Source organism: Seriola dumerili, unplaced genomic scaffold, assembly GCF_002260705.1.
Source record: "Seriola dumerili isolate Sdu_G_001 unplaced genomic scaffold, Sdu_1.0 BDQW01000533.1, whole genome shotgun sequence".
NCBI lineage: Eukaryota > Metazoa > Chordata > Actinopteri > Carangiformes > Carangidae > Seriola > Seriola dumerili.
Genome location: NW_019174788.1, coordinates 1,142,138 through 1,159,142, shown reverse-complemented (window position 1 = coordinate 1,159,142; position 17,005 = coordinate 1,142,138). Strand labels below are relative to the sequence as shown.

Genomic DNA, 17,005 nt, shown 5'->3' with positions numbered 1-17,005 from the left:
AGCTTTGTTCTTTTACTTCAAACCTGTCTTACCTGTTCCTCTTTCTCCTCCTTCTCTCTCTCTCTCTCTCTCTCTCTCTCTCTCTGTCTGCTCTACTGTATGACCCATCCTACTCCTTGATGTTGACTCGTCATGACTAGCCTCAGGAAAAGTTGCTCAATGTTAATGTTTGACAAGTAGGAAGAAGGGCCTTGGCTGCCATATCTATCGGTCTTAGACAACACAACCACACTCTTTCAGTTCTCCTTCTAACTCAAGAGTTTGTTTGCTGCTTTGTGAAGGAATTACATATTCAAATCAGAGGGTGAACGAAAAGAAAGACACAATGGGTGAGTCAGTGTTATGGCTTTTTCTATACGTTTAGAAGTAGAATTTCTACACGTTTTCGTCTCTCTGCTTCATAGTTTCCTGGTAAAACACAAAGAAAACAGCTATGTATTGATAAAACTAAGTTGATCTGTATGTGTTTAAAATGCTGTTGATTTCATAAAATATTTTAATTTGAAATGCAAATAACACTAAAGCAGTGGCACGACTGAATAGCTTTGCATTGACTTAATATATGCATTTGTGTTTGCTGAAAATGAGGGTAAACGTATTATTTGGATGTGTCCAGAGATCTTATTAAGTCAGTGAGTGCTGGAAAAACCCACCAACTTTTCTGCCAGTTGTTGGTTTTTCACTTCTGTAAAGTTCTCTTAATGCCGCAGGAAAATACTGACACAGAAAATATGGTTTTCCATGTGTGAGGAAAGATTTCTGACAAAAGAAAACTGTACGGTTTATCTGTAACAATCCACATTCACTCACAGCCTGTATCCTTGGCAAGAGCTTCTAGAGCTTTTGAAATGTCAGGACACATCAACTTGTGAGGCAAGTATACACCAGCCTTTGTGCAAAGAATCTAATTTTCTGCCCCATTTACGGCTCCGCCGCTGTAGAGGTGCTGGTGCTGATCGACTTCGAGGGCACCATGGCAGACGAGATCACAATGAGGGCGGGGGATGTGATCAAGAATGTCGCCAAGGCCGGAGAGGAGGGGTGGCTGGAGGGGGAGCTGAGAGGAAAGAGAGGCATCTTCCCTGCCAACTTTGTCAAGGTTTGTTGACACAGGGCACTGTTCTGTAACTGTACTGTGTGTGTTCGTGTTTACCCGCATGTGTTACAATATGCCGCGTTCTGTTTTTTCTTTACAGGAGGTGCCAGTCTATTTGATGGGTGACAGCAAGAGGGAACCACGAAGCATCAGAAAAAGTACAACGCTAAGTCTAAATTCACACACACTTTGACCAGAAAGCAGAGAAGGGTTTCAATTTAAAAGACTATATATTCCTTTTGGAATTACTTTGTTTTGATAGATTTCATCCATCAATCAATCAATCAATCAATCAATCCTTTACATGATCCGAGTCTTGCACGTCTATAATCTAAAAACCAATCGAATTATCACACTAATCCTTTTTTTCAAACAATATGATCCAAGATTTCAAAATAAAACAACTTACTCTTAAAAAAAACAAAAAACAAATAAAAAAAAACAAAAATGTAATGTTTACGATGGATAGAACTTTTATATCATTTTGTTGGGAGATGGTAGCAATTACTTCAGATGTGCGACATCTCCATTCGGAATGATACTCCTAAACTATTAAATCTGTTTAAACTTGACTCTGTACAAGATCCAGAGTTAGCTGCCTTCTGGCATCGCAGTGTCAGGCACATTATATCAGTTCCAGTCAATTAGAGGTGATGTTATTACATTTAAAAAGTACTACAAGTCTGCACATATTGCAATATTTATAATCCCCTTATTTCAGCATGCATGAGTGTCGGCTCAAATAAAACCATGAAAATATTTGACTATGCTATTCAAATCAGGTGGGTTTATCTGCTAAAACCTTTATAGTCTAAAATCACATGTGTTAAATATTGTGGTCAGTGTGGTGCGTGCACTCAGCAAGACAGTACAGAAGGCAAGCTGACTGTAAATAGGTTTACCACATCCTCACTACGCAAAGCTTAATTATAGCGTATGAAGAGGGAGCACATAAAGACAAACACAGAACCTTTGAGGGATCAGACACAAGAGAAAGATGAATGAGCACCATAGTCTTACCACCATCCTGTAAACTTAACTACTCTGCCTTTTATCAAGCCAAACACTAATTTCTCCATCTGCATTACCAGTAGATTATACACTTAACACACACCTGTCGATGTGGCTGATGATTCTGTGTTTTCAGCAAAGAGGATGAAACAGACGAGGAAATGCGAGGTAGTGTTCGCCTACAGCCGCATAAATGAGGATGAGATGGAGCTGGTTGTTGGCGAGACTATTGAGATCATCAGAGAGGTAAAGTTCCTTCGAATCCCTGCTCAAACATTCACATTTGAACTCCAATAACCAAACAGCGGCTCTGCACGCTCTGCAAAGGAGTCGCAGTAGTCCACTGGTGAGAAGCCCGAAGCACCTACAACCTGGGAATTATATGTAAATCAGAACATTGATGAAATGTTTACACAGCCAGTTTTACATATTCATTCATTGCTTCAGTGTTACGTTCGCTTTGTATTTGGCCGCCAGGCTGACAAAGAGTCTCAGACAAATGACAGCTTTATGGAGACACATGTTACTAGTTCAAACAATCAGACATCTGACTGTAATCTCCATGTTTATGGAATGATAAGTAATGATCCGTTAATCTCTTTTCTCTCACATGCTTTCTTGCTATATGTTGTCTCTCCCTGATACAATCTATACAACAGATTGAAGATGGATGGTGGATGGGGGTAAAAAATGGCAAAGTGGGAGCATTTCCTTCAAATTTTGTCAAAGAAATCTTTGTTTCCCCTAAAGGTTGGTGAAGCCAAACCTATGTATATGTTTTTTTTATTTTACACATATAATCTAAACTAACATTTAAAAAAAAAAACAAATAACTGCTGAACGCATTATTGTTCATACTCTTTTTACAGACATCAAGCACAACGAGGGCAAGGCAAGACCCAAACTCACAGACGCAGTGTTCAGTAAGGAGGTACGTAGCGCTGAAATAACTTCCCTGAAACACATATTTTTCCATTTTCCTTCTACTTAAATTTTGTTTTTGTCCCCCATTAAAATATCTCAGAGAGCGAGTGTGAGGAACAAAGGAAAAAACTGTAAGTTCACATTTTTTTCTTAAGTCAAAATTACAATAAATAATAAATACAGTGAAAGTTAGGTAAAGTAAAGTGAAAACATGAACTTAAACACTGAAAGGGGTTATCCTCGTTTTTGACACCGTTTCTAATTTTAAACAGCATTTCAAATGCAACCGGACAGGTTTATTTTTACCCTGACATACCATCAACGTTAAAAAGTGGTAATACCTTTACTTTTAACCTGAATGGTTTATGGGTGTGGTCAAGAATAAATACTTCCAGTAAGATGGCTTGATTAATCACTGTTCAGTCTTACAACAGAGTGGAATATCAGTGAGGGATCAGCGGTTTACTTTGACTTAGTAAGTGAAGGTTGCGCACAAGGCTGATAAGATTCGTCATTGTTGTTGAAAGCTTTTATTACAATCACATGTGTATGACAATGCTTCTTTAAGGTTCGTCATCATGTTATCTCTTATATTGTGTGTCCTCAGTGAAGGAATGCTGCCAGGTCATGTTTGACTACAAGGCCAAAGCAGAAGATGAGTTGGAACTGAAAAAAGGAGACGTTGTTGTGGTACTGAGAAAGGTTCGAGCACATTTTATTGTTTTTATCTTGGATGACGTGTTTTCCTGATGTCATACTATTGACAAACTCAAAAACTCCTCCGGGTGCAATTTCTTAACTAGCTACTGGTATGTCGTATCATTTAACCTGCCAAACCAGTTGTCTCGCTCTCAAGGAAATCATGTGTGCACAAGATGACACGCATGTTTAAATGACACAAAATCAAAAATCATAATGTATTATAAAAGAGGACCAATTCTGAGATAGCAATGTTTTTTTGCCTGACCGTGTGCTAACCTCACGTCCCAAAGGACAGCGCCGTGTTTTGAGCTTCTTTTTAATCTCCATCTGAAGGAAACAGAAGATGAAGGCTGGTGGGAGGGAGAGCTGAACGGACGCTGCGGCTTCTTTCCTGATAACTTTGTCATGGTGATACCGACAGTGGACAGTCTGCAAGTGAGTGGACCTGACACACTATCTCAAACACAGTGTATCCCCCTTGGACAGGACCTTTCATATCGTCAAGAGGTGGACAGTCATGAATCCATGGACATGTTTCACTGTAACTAATAGTGGCTATACTTATTTTATTATTTTCGAAATGTCCTTAAACTGCAAACTAATGTGTGTTTATTTTCAGCTGGCTGGTGTTTGTGTTTCTTTTTGTGTGACTTTGGTCTGCAGCCGGTTCACGGTGACTCAGGCCCGTCTTTAACATCCTCTCTTACTCACTGAAAATTCCCTCAGTGGAAAGACTGTGTAGTATAGGAGGTGTCTTTAATGCACACGGGGACATACTAGCAAGCCTGTTGAGTTTTCCGTTTCTCCTCCTCTAGTCTGGGACCACAAGCCAACCGCCTGCACGCAACATCAACAACAAACTCTCAGGTAAGAGAACAGCATTGATCGAGCGCAGCGGCACAGGAACAGATGCGAGGCTGAGCTTCGTGTTTTTAGAGGTTCTTCTCTGACTCATATGATTTCTGGCTGCAGTGGTGTTTGCCCTGGCAGTCTGCTCACAGTCTGGATAGTGATGGCCTGTTGTTTTAGCAGATGGAGAAATTGGCAGCATTACTGGTTGGGCACTTTTTTGGCATGAGGTTAAAAAAAAAAAAAAGCAGCCAAAACGGTCCCCTGGAGCAACTTCAAGCCCTAACAGTATTGCTTTTACATATTAATTCACTACATTGGTTAATTATACTTTCATTTTTTTTTCTCCTCTGTTTACCAACCAACACACAGTTTGAAAAAAAAAAAAAAAAAAAAACTATTGCAGGATTCACAGTCCTCATCAGAAGATTCTACCAGTGCTGATTTTGGCCTAAAATCATTTAATTCTACGCAATGTTTGTTCATCACTACATGTGAGAAAAGACTATTTTCACTAAATGTGCAGATGGTCACAAGAGTTATATTAACATGTTAACATCACTGACACTGTGATCTTGTCCTTCTAGATCTAGCTAAATGTACCTTACAATAATAACCTGTGATGTAGTGTAATCAGATATCTTGACTGAAAGTATTCACCTAGGCGCCATGCAAAGGTGGTCAGACAGGTGTTGCCTGCCCTGCAGCACATATTAAATGAACTCACTGTCGCTCAGCTGCTGCCTCTCAAAGTTTTCTCCTCACTGAAGGATGTTTTTATTCAAACCAAAATTTTAATATTATTGCCCTATTTTCATATTTTAAGATTTGGTACTCTGATACATGGTAACAGTGGAATGCAACATTAGTTATTATAAAATCATTAAAACAAAAAAATGTATCCTTATTATTGTGCATTAATACACAGATCCAGTACGGAGCAAACATTATCAATGTGAGCTTATTTTTCATTTTATTTATTTATTTTTTTTTAAAGTTTGGTGACTTAAAAAAAAGACTGAATGTGCATTAACAGCATTTGAAACAAGATGTAGATATGGAGTCTGCAAGCTGCACAGAGCAGGATGTGGCTTACAGTCAGGTTTCAGCTGAGGAATGCTGTCGGTGTTGCAAGTTGCAAATTTAGCATATTTTTGTACCAACAAAACAACAAAAAATGTCTCTTTATACTTATACAACTATTGGTTGGAAAGTCAAAATGCATATTCATCAAAAGATTTGTGGAGGTGAACACTGCTGTACAAAGTGCTCTGCCACTCAAAGACGTCACCTGAACTGGCTCATAATCAGCACCATCTCACATTTTGTGTTGCCGCCACATTACACTCATTACAGCATTTTTTTTCCCCACACAGTATCACTCACAAGAATTCTCACAGGAAGTCTCAGACTATAGTGAAATGGGGGATGGTTAGACTGGTCATGTGACACAGTTCAAGAGTCTTGGAGGAAACAAGGGGGTGGAGGTGGGGATACGGGGGTGGGGGTGGGTGGGGGGGGGAGCACTGTCACAGAGATTTTTCACAACCAGCACAAGAAGAAGCACTTGAGCTACTACTGCTGTGTGGATGGTTTGCTTAAGAGGGAATGTTACGCAATGCTTTGAACAGTCAAGGTAGGCTTCCTGCGTTCTTATTTGGTCAGTTATTCGTCTCTGAGCCTGCGCCCTACAGGCTTTAAGCAAAGTGTTGTGCTCTTTTTCTTGAGGGTGATGCATTAGGGCAGTTTTACTTATTATATTACTATATTCACGTTTGTATTTATTTATCAGGGCTGTAACCAGGTTCCTCAACCTTATCTGTTCTCAAGCACTTGACTTGCATAGCAAACAGGAATCACATTACCTTCATTTGACTGAGGCTTCCTAATTTAAGCATCTGTTCTCCCAGTCTCCAAGGTGAACTCTCTCATGGGCTGTATTATTGTGAGTGTCTGTCCCTGATGAACCTGTTGAGACCCTCGGGAACTGTTACTACAGTATTATTGGATGCAGCTGCAGCGATGTGCACATGATTTCTTTCCCATGCAACTGCTCTTAAACAACATTACAATTTATGGCCATTCACTTTTTTTTCTCCACCAAATTTAAACCATAAGGCTTTCTGGCATATATGAATGCAAATCTCTCTCACTAATAAAATAAGCCAGTGGGTTTTTTTACTGGCAGTGTTATACTTCTTCTAAGTCATGTCAAGGAAAACAATCATACATTAATACAAGTGGTGCTGTCAAAGTAAGCAGAACTGACAGAGGGTATCACTACTTATCACAGGAGAATCACCTGCTGCAGGTGTGAAAGCTAACTTAGTTTAGCAACAACCTGCTCTGTATTCATACTGTTACACACAAATGTCCTGCAGATTGAAGGGACCTTGAAAACGGTTGCTTCAGGAAACATTTTCCAGTTGACCAAAGGACTCAAAGTGACAATATTTGTCTGACGAAATCATTTTTCACTCACTGCTGTTTTTTTCAGTGAAGACAGAGGAATCAGCGATGGAGAAAGGTGGTCCAGCAAAGACAAAAGGTATGAATACTACTGACTCCCATGGTAAACATAACTTTATTGGGACATTTTCCCATCTAAAAATAAATAATGTTGTGGAGTAATGTGATGACTTTGCTTTACAGATGACAAACCAGAGGCTCAGGACCTGAGAACCAATCCTCCAACCAAAGTCAAGCTGCCATCCATCCACAAGCCCAGTCCGCCTCCGGTCAAAGACAAACCTAACAAGTTTTTACCCAAGTGAGTTCCACCAAACGGGCCTGATGTTCTCTTGCACTACTAATCTCCATGCATCACCACTTAAGACTTACTGGATAATATGTCCACTGACTCACGGACGTGAATAGTGATTCATTTGCAACCTTTCTAAAGCGAAAGAGCCTTTGGGGGAAATGTCAGGAACACTTTCTCCTCTTTGGTCTGGCACCGGGAGCGGAGCCTTTAGATGTTAAAGGTTTTGGTTGCCGCCACCAGTTGCCATGGTGTCTTAATAGAAGAATGCCAGGATGCCCGACCTTTATTAGCCCAGTGGAAACTCTGGGATGAGTCAGATTGGGCCTAAACAGACGAGAGCAGCCCATTTCCTGTTTCCTGAGCAAAACACACACAAACATGCACACACACACACACACACACACACACACACACACACACAAAGCTAAGAAAACAAAAATGGCCCTTTCTTGAGGGGGCTGCTAATGGAGAACAACTTTTTCTGAAAACTGTTTCCAAGCAAATACTGTAAGTTTGGAAGGGATAATTTTCCAGCTTTTTTTTTTTCTTTAAGAATCCGTCATCATGTTATATAAACTCACTCACATTCAGGCTGATTATTTAAAAGCCTCACATCAGATCAAACCAGTATGTAAAGGGTATTGAGTTGTGACTCTGAAGACCTGCCATCATTTCATATGTGCTGTAAAAGTGAAACATATGCCAGAACAAAAATAGACATACGGAGAGACTTCAAGACTCCAGCTGCCATGCTCTGCACCTGCACCCGTCAGAGTTTACAAGACCGGAAACTTCATTCGAAGTTTTTTTTTTATTTTTTTTTTTTATTTTCCTTGAGAATATGAACTACAGTCCGTGCAACACAGTTGACTTTCATTAAAGATGTCAGAAGAACATGATTTACACCCCTCATGTGCCCCACTTTTCATTTCATTCAGTCAAAGGTTGACGTATGTTCAAACTCAGAAAATTCTGCTCTCATTTTCAGTAAAACCAATGGTGATGTGGCTCCTCTCTCATCAAAACAACCTGAGGAGAAGGAAACCGACCAGTTCGATGGAGTGGATGTGCAGACTGAAAAGCTGATCCACCCTACAGCAAACAGAGCCAAACCCCCTCAGAGGAGGCCACCGTCAGGCCTGGTCACGACAGCACAAGTATGTCCAGTTTAGTGACAGTCAAATATTGATGTATTATCAGTTTGCAACAACTTTAGCCTGAAGTACGAACAACACAGAAGGAAGGAGTTACATAATAAATGCCTGACTTTGGCAACAAACACACCCCGCTAAACCACCTGGCTACTAACTACTAACTACTATTTCTGTAGATGACCTTTGCAACTTGAGATTATCACCGCAACAATGAGGCTTCCCTATACTTTATCTTGTGCATTTGTCCGGTAAAAATCACATTACATTTTTGTTGTACAATGGGTCAGGATAGGTTTCTTTGAAATACATATTTTAGTTATTTGGTGGTATACTGTTTTAATTTCCCCCATTTTCTCATGGCAGGTTATTTCTAGATTTAACAGAAAATGTTTTCCAATCTATGTCATGGGTGGTACATATTTTATAGGCTTTACACATTCCACTGACTCACCCATGCTCTAAGGTCCAGCAGTCACAAGAGAAGTTATTGTAACAGAGGAAGAGATAAGAATTCCTGCACTTGCACCCTCAATAGATCAGAATGCAACGCAGCCATGTGGCATGTTTGAACCAGAGAAAAGAACCTAGTTATAGCCACACCCAAAGTTTTCATGGGCTGTCTACCTTGCCCCTTTACACTGAGGGCAACAAGTTTAGGCCTGATCCCCAGGCTATCAAAAGTCATCCTGAGAAATAAAGGAATTTATTCCCTGAAGTATCCTTTTATGATTTGTGCTTGACTGCTCAAAAGACAGTGGATAGACTGGCATAGCTAGGAATGTGGAGTTCTTACAGCAGGTTCTGAGGAAAGATTATTAGCAAAGACGATCATTAAATTTGTGGCTGATTCTCTTCCACAGAGCGCCAGTGACCACACAGAACCGGAATCATTGCCAAAAAAAAGTTCTCACTAGAGAAGTCACCTTGCTTACAAAAAAATATTCTAAAAATAAATATTTTGGCATGAAGCCAGTGAAGTTCATTGGTCTGTACAATGTCATTCAAAGCAACCTTATTCATTGCAGGGTACAGAAAATCTCCTGCCATCACCAGCAAAGCCTGATCACCGCCCCAAGACACCGCCTCCTGTTCGACCAGTGCCGCCCAAAGTGGCTGTGGATGGTAGAACTGTGACCACTAAAGAAGAGCTAACTGTGGAAAGCCTACAGGCTGAGATCAAAGAGCTGAGGATGACTCTGGATCTGCTACAGACACGACATGAGTGAGTAACATTCATCCATAACATGGCCATATTTAAAACCTAAGTGACTGGGAGGTGTTTACGAGAAAAATAAAGCTGCTGTACTTTAATATTAAATACAAAAACCGTCATGTTGAATCACAGAGAGGGACTTCAAAACATTAAAAAGTGTTTCTTATCTTCTGTAACTGAGATGGTGAAGACGCCTAATCTTCTCCCAGTTGAATTTCTGATGTTTGTAGACACTTAAACGCACACAGGAAGTGATTTATCAAAACCTAAGAGAGAAATACAAACTGTGTACTTAACATGAGTGCTCCATCCAGAAAAAAACTGGACTCAACCATGTTAGATCTTTGGCATATCTTGTCTCTTTGATTGCGTTGATATGAAACATCACAGAGCCCTGGTTGGGAAGCACGAGCCAAGCTGTGTGGAATTGTAGACACATGGTTTCCTGCCAACTGGAGCCCTCAACATGTGATTTTAACCAGAGTAGATTTTAAAATGAATCTACAGGGTCATGTTTTTTGAAAAAGCATATTTCCATTTTTGATTAGAAACACTTTATGTACAAATATACAACAGCTTAAAAACCCTATACACCAGCAGTCCACCCACACAGTTGTTTTACTTTGTGTTGCCGGAAAACCCTTCTTTTAGGACCGTGTAGTTGCTTCCCTGTTGGTTTTGTTGCACCTGTTTGTGTCACAACTTTTCCCTGTAATCATTGTTATTGGTCATGTCATCCCCATGTACCACCCTTATGTTTTGAAAAGGCATCCTCATCCTCAAGGTTTTCCTCTTTGCTAGAGTCACACAAACTTTTTCTTCTAGGTTAATGCATTTTTTTCTACTAAACTTTATTCAACAATGACACGTACAATATGTACTGTATTCTGTGCAAGTTCATGTTATATTCTGATCGGTTGGTTTGTAATAGGATAATAGGAATGCGTGCGATTATTTGTCGGCGCTGGTCGGCGCCAGAAGTACTGATCAGTTAAACTAATCATAAATATTCAATTAACGTACAATGTCAGTTAACTGTTGCGTCTAAGATGTACACAGATAACAAATCATTAAAAAAAAGCGGTGTTTGGCAGTATTTTGATGTAAACAATGAAAACAACGTTGTATCCAGGCTGTGTCAGAATAACATGGCATATAACCACTCAGCTGGTGCAATGCGCAACCACATTCAGCACAGGCTGTGTGGACGCTTTAGATTAGTCGACTAGTCTAAGTGTAAATATCCGTTTAATCGACGGGGAAATTAGTGGTTAGGAAAATCCCTTGTTTGTAGAGGTTTTTGAGGTGGGTCATAGCAGCAGCCACACTGTGAGAACGTAGTGCTAAATTTCTGTCGCTGTCTGAATCTTGCCTCAGGCCTTTGGTTCACAAATCGGCTGTCGGTGGAGTTGTCTCTCACTTCGATTTAGTACCACCATTTCACATTGATGACCACAGATTTTACCACATTTCTCTCAACACTGTCAACTTACGTCTCAGACAGACAAAATCACACAGTTTAAAGGGGCTTTTAGATATACAGTTATGTGTTAATTAAATCAATTATATCTCAGTTTTATATCAGTGTATTAGTTAGAAGATAATTACACAATGTGGTGTTCACTCTCACTGCAAAAACTAAATGACTTCTAAATTCACTTATACCTTCCTTTATTCATGTGACTCCACTGGCAGTTTACAGTGCAGCTAACCTATTTTGACATAATCATGTCTACCATCTCTTCTTTTTGTCGCCGTCTCTTTTGATCAGGCAAGACATGCAGGAAGTGAAAGAAGAACTGAGGAAGCAGAGAGACAAACAACTGGCACTGCAGGTAGGTGAAGCGTGTGTTGGGTTTGCATGCATTCAGTCTTACTGCCCACGCTGCACATTGCCAAATACAGAATACAGAAGCTCGTCGTTCCGTAGACCATGACTGAGGTAATAATTGATTAAAAAATATCTTTCCCATACAGGAAGAAGTAAACAGTTTGAGGATGAAGCATTAATTCCCAACACACACTGTGACTGGGCGGGCTGTCTGACACTGTGCCACGCATGGCCCTCGGACTGCAAATTTAAACAAGTTGAACATTTTTCTGACGTGGAGTGGAGAGGGAGAAGACAAGCGAGCTCTCCCACTGCAGACACACAAACGAGGGCAACATTAGGAAGTAAAGTTGGACATATCAAGCCACTCCTGCACTGGACTGAACAAACTTGATCCTCCAAAAGACTTTTAAATGATACACTGTTAAACTTTTAAACATATTCGAATGCTGGAAACAAATACTGGTCCTAAGTAGGTTACGCTTGATAGCAAATTTATGTTTTGCATTGTTCTATTTCAACTGTTTATTACTTGTCATAGGTTTTACTGTACTTTTAACATAACGCCTCAGCAGAATATGTAATATATGCAGCTGTAAATAGGAGGAAATACTGTGATGTATTTTGCAAAGAACTAAAAAGATAATTTGAAGTCATCCAAAGGAGCACTGTTATCTGAATGTGGGGACCTGAAATTCTACTGTCAAAACATGGACTGACATGCAGGTGAAATTTTACATCAGAATGTAATGCTGCATTAATCCACTGGGGGGCACTGTGTGTCCATTCTTCTACATAAAGAGAAGTGCCAAACTTGTCAGTGAAAGCTGGATTAATGGAAGTAAACTGGTGCTACTGATCTCACAAAAAAAAAAAAGAAAAAAGTATTTCACCCAGAAGAGTAAACCTGAAAAGATTTAAACTTTGAGCAAATAACTCATGTTAATGGACACTGTTTTTACAAGAGGAAATCTTTAAAAAATGCTGTCGAAGCACTACAGAATTTATATAAAGTTTGTGGTCAACTGCATTTTTGCAGCTAAGTAGAAAAGGCATCCCATGTCACTGAGAAAAACTGACTCACTCTGCAAACTCTTTAACTAGTGACTCATCACAGTGGGAAGATTTAATAAGAAATTCTTTGCAGCCATCATAGAGAAAGTTATTTAACTTGACCATATTTGGATCCTGCCATCTTCAGAATGAGGCATATAAATCTGGTTCTGGCTCCAAATTGTGGTGGTAGTACTGGTGGTGTGTTCCTTGTCTAAGCCTGTCTACTAGTGTTGCCCACTGCAGAGCACATCTGGACAACATCTGGAGCTCATCAGGGACAGGGTGCTTCTGAAACTGCCATGGGAACATACTATTTTTAAAAACTGTGTTGAATAATGGCGATCAAGGGCACATTCCCTCTTGGACAAGGGGTGAGATAAATGAGTGTAAACATACAAAGGGTCAGATGATAATGCAGAAATTTCAGAATTTTTGGAAGACGTGAAAAATGAATGCTCTTTCTGTAAAGCCCTGCAAATACGAGTGGAAATTTCACTTCTTTGACTAAGGGACCTCTAAAAGATCTCAGTGATGACGGGTGCTGGTTACACTACAGGCACTCTTATAAATCATAATACACCACTTGTGTGAATATTTGACTCACTTGTAAGAAACATACTGCTGTAGGTCTCCAGCGACAACAAGCAGTGTACAGTGCACCGTAACATTGGAGAAATTTAAGACGAGTGAAATGGAACTGAAGTGTTGAAAACTGAAGCATTTTGGAGCTCAGAGGTCAGATACAAAAAAAAATCCCTTGGAGTTAAAATTAGAAATTGTGAAAGAGGAGCTGAGAAAGAACAGTTCGCCTGTGTCAGAGAAAAGGTCTGGACCGATTCAGAAACAAATCATATGCATGACCTCAATGGAAATGGTAATAAATCTGCCACATATTAAAAAGATAACTTTAACATGGAGCCATTTACTGAGAGGAATCATACTTATTATAGTCAAAGGACTGCTGTTTGCTGCATTTTATACTCCAAAAAAACATTCAAATTTGACCATTGTAATAAAATGAAAGTAATTTAACTAGCAGTGGTTAAGTAGCATGGACGTAGCTATAGATGTCATTGTCTATAAAAAGGATCTTTTCTGTAATCAGCCAAAGAGCCACAAATGACAGCCTTACATCTTGTATTCTGTTCGTGTTTGTCGACATCTTTCCCACGCCGTGTTATGGTTCAGACTAACTGGATTCCCCTCTTAGTCATGTTCACTTAATTTTTATTGATGTATTGTTTCATAAATGCATGTTTGCAATAAGGCTAAAATATGTTGCTTCTAATTACACGTGCGTCTTGATTACATCCTGCAAAATGAAAGGGACACTATTCAAAATATTCAGTCGTGGGTCTAGTAAAACATATCTTGGGTCCTAGGATTTTGAGGTAAAAGCCAGTCACAAGAGGTTTATACAAATATAATTACACAGCTACTTCAAAAGAGTCCACACCATCAACGCCTGTGATTTCTGAAAGCCTGTGACCACATGTGAGGCTTTTCCAAGACCTCAATAGAAGAAGATTTCAGTGTGGGCTCCATTTGAAAACAGAGTGGGCCCCAAGGCAAACCTGAACCCTGTCTGCTCTTCCAGCACAGCGTGTACTTTGAGGAAGACTCTAGCAGTAGTTCTTGGCCTGCTTCCTCTCCAGCCAAGACGTTCATCCATGCAACACCAGCCTCCCAGCACAAGGATGTAACACTCAAGTTTCTGGCCCCAGGTTGGCCAACAGAAAGAATGTGGACACGTGCCATACCCTAATGAGTATTTAGTGTATTTTCCCTTTTGTATAACTTTATTGACATGCCAAGAATTCATACTTTCATAACTTGTAAATCACCAAACCACTGAAGATTGACTTGCGATAATGTCCAGTATAAACATTCGCCCAGTGCGGGCAATTCATCAATGTAAGTCTGTAAGTCTGTATTGGCAGCCAAACAATATGTCAGTCGGCCAACTCACGTGGAAAAGATTTATTATGTGAATACAGAGTTGATATTTGCCATCTACGCCCTGACCTCGTCACTCCCCACGAGCGGGTGCCAAAGTCAGAACAGCAGCGTTTTGGGAGTGACAATAATACACTCCTCCCCCAAAACCACATTAGACACAGTGCATGGCACCAGCTATTATATGGAATCTACTATGTGTGGGCTAGCCACCACAGACAATGAAAGGAGCAAACTATTTAGTGAGCATCTTCTTTCTGTGGTACAGGGAAGTAATTACATTAATGAGCTGTTACCTCCCTGAAGCCAGTGTTCAATATTACCCTACTGGAGACACATGGCAGTACAGTGAGCCATCAGGAAAACAAACCAGACACAAAGGATGTCACAAAAACAATTCTGTCCAACGCACATAATACTCAAGTGTGAGAAACCAAAAGCATGAACGCATCAAATTGCACATGCCAAACAACCAAAAGAAAAATGAGCTCAATCGCTGCAGGAAAGCCATTCACAATTAACACCAATCCGAATCCTGCACATGCTGTAAATTCAGCAGAATAAAGAGCAGAAATTAGCAGCCAGCATTAAATCAACAGCATAGAAACAGAAATGACCAACATGCACATAATGTATTAACAGCAGAAGAGAAATTTCAGCCAGCACACAAATATCAGCAGCGTAGAGCACAAATACGAACAGAAATTAGCAGCCAGCATCAATATCGACATAGCAGGGGCAGAAAAGCAGCCATGGTAAACAGAGTAAATTCAGCGAGCAGATATCAGCAGTACAAGAGCACAAAGCAGCAACAAAGTCCAAGACAGCAATGTCAACAACAGAAAGACAATTTAGCAACAGTTTACAGCCACGCTAGCAACTTGTGCTTTGAGCTAAATGCTACTGTCAGTTAACATCCTCACAATGGAAATGTTAACCCTGATGTACTGAAGTGTTTACTATATTCACCATCATGTTTCCTAACATTTACTATTTAGCACTAAACACTACAAACAGCTGAAGCTGGATGGTGGCATTACATGGCATGTCATCTTTAAACTTACTGCAATTCATCCTGTGGGGAACATATGTTTGTACCAAAATTCACAATCCATCCAATAATTGTCAAGACACCTCAGTAACCAGCAGCAGATCAACATCAGCACAAGGACAGAGACAGAAGCAGCAGCAGCACAGGTGTAAATGAAAAGTGAGCAGTCATTGCATTGACATATTTCTCTAAGATGAATATAAAGCATCAGAAGAAAATGGCCACCTATGTGTGTGACAAAACTCATGCAGTTTCCTGTGAAGCCAATATTACAGGGAAATAATTACATAAATGAGCTGGTACCTCCCTGAAGCCAGTGTTCAATATTACCCTACTAAAGACACATGGCAGTGAGCCATCAGGAAACTTCTCAAACCAGACACAAAGGATGTCACAAAACCAATTCAGCCCAACACACATAGTAGTCAAGTGTGAGAAACCAAAAGCATGAACGCATCAAATTGCACATGCCAAACAACTAAAGGAAATATGAGCTCAATCGCTGCAGGAAAGCCATTCACAATTAATACCAATCCCAATCCTGCACATGCTGTAAATTCAGCAGAATAAGAGCAGAAATTAGCAGCCAGCATTAAATCAACAGCATAGAAACAGAAATGACCAACATGCACATAATGTATTAACAGCAGAAGAGAAATTTCAGCCAGCACACAAATATCAGCAGCGTAGAGCACAAATACGAACAGAAATTAGCAGCCAGCATCAATAGCAACAGCGGAGCATAGCAGCGGAAAAGCAGCCGGCACATTAACAGCATAAGAGCAAAACCAGCGAGCAGAAACAACAGCATAAGAGCACAAAACAGCAGCCAGTGAAGTCCAAGACAGCAGGGTCAACAACAGAAAGACAATTTAACAACAGTTTATAGCCACGCTAGCAACTTGTGCTTTGAGCTAAATGTTACTGTCAGTTAACATCCTCACAATGGAAATGTTAACCCTGATGCACTGCAGTGTTTACTATATTCACCATCTAACATTTGCTGTTTAGCAGCAAGTCAGGGGACCTTTAAAGTTACTGCAATTCATCCTGTGGGGAACATCTGTGCTAAAAATCATTACAATCCATCCAATTATTGTCGGAACATTTCCTACTTGGTGGCACTAGGGGATCAAATTTTAAATTTTGAGTCAATTAATGTAGAGATATTTCACTCTAAATCACAGGTGTTAATCTTCGGAGGAAGGAGGAAAGGCACTCACTTAATTGTGTAGTCTGTCTCATCTTTTGGGGGAAACAAACGTCTATGAATTTTTTTTCAAACCACCCAATAGTTTCAAATCAGCTGGGCCAAAATGGTGGATCAACCAAAGACCAACCCATAGCACCTCACTGCTGGCATGGCTAAAGTCATTGCCAAAAGAAGCTCAACAAAGT

General features: G+C 40.1%; 1 protein-coding gene across 1 annotated transcript; it reads left to right on the top strand.

The window, feature by feature from the left end:
* The first annotated feature begins 183 nt into the window (after positions 1–183).
* On the top strand, positions 184–12,438 carry sh3d21 (SH3 domain containing 21). The gene is made up of 16 exons (XM_022764266.1): positions 184–329; positions 942–1,099; positions 1,197–1,254; positions 2,244–2,353; positions 2,767–2,857; positions 2,977–3,038; positions 3,132–3,162; positions 3,639–3,733; positions 4,067–4,168; positions 4,549–4,600; positions 7,080–7,130; positions 7,235–7,352; positions 8,335–8,503; positions 9,526–9,722; positions 11,485–11,548; positions 11,691–12,438. Exons 1-16 carry the CDS (start codon positions 326–328, stop codon positions 11,721–11,723), a joined length of 1,395 nt encoding a protein of 464 aa, XP_022619987.1. The 5' UTR covers positions 184–325; the 3' UTR covers positions 11,724–12,438.
* Positions 12,439–17,005: the final 4,567 nt, after the last annotated feature.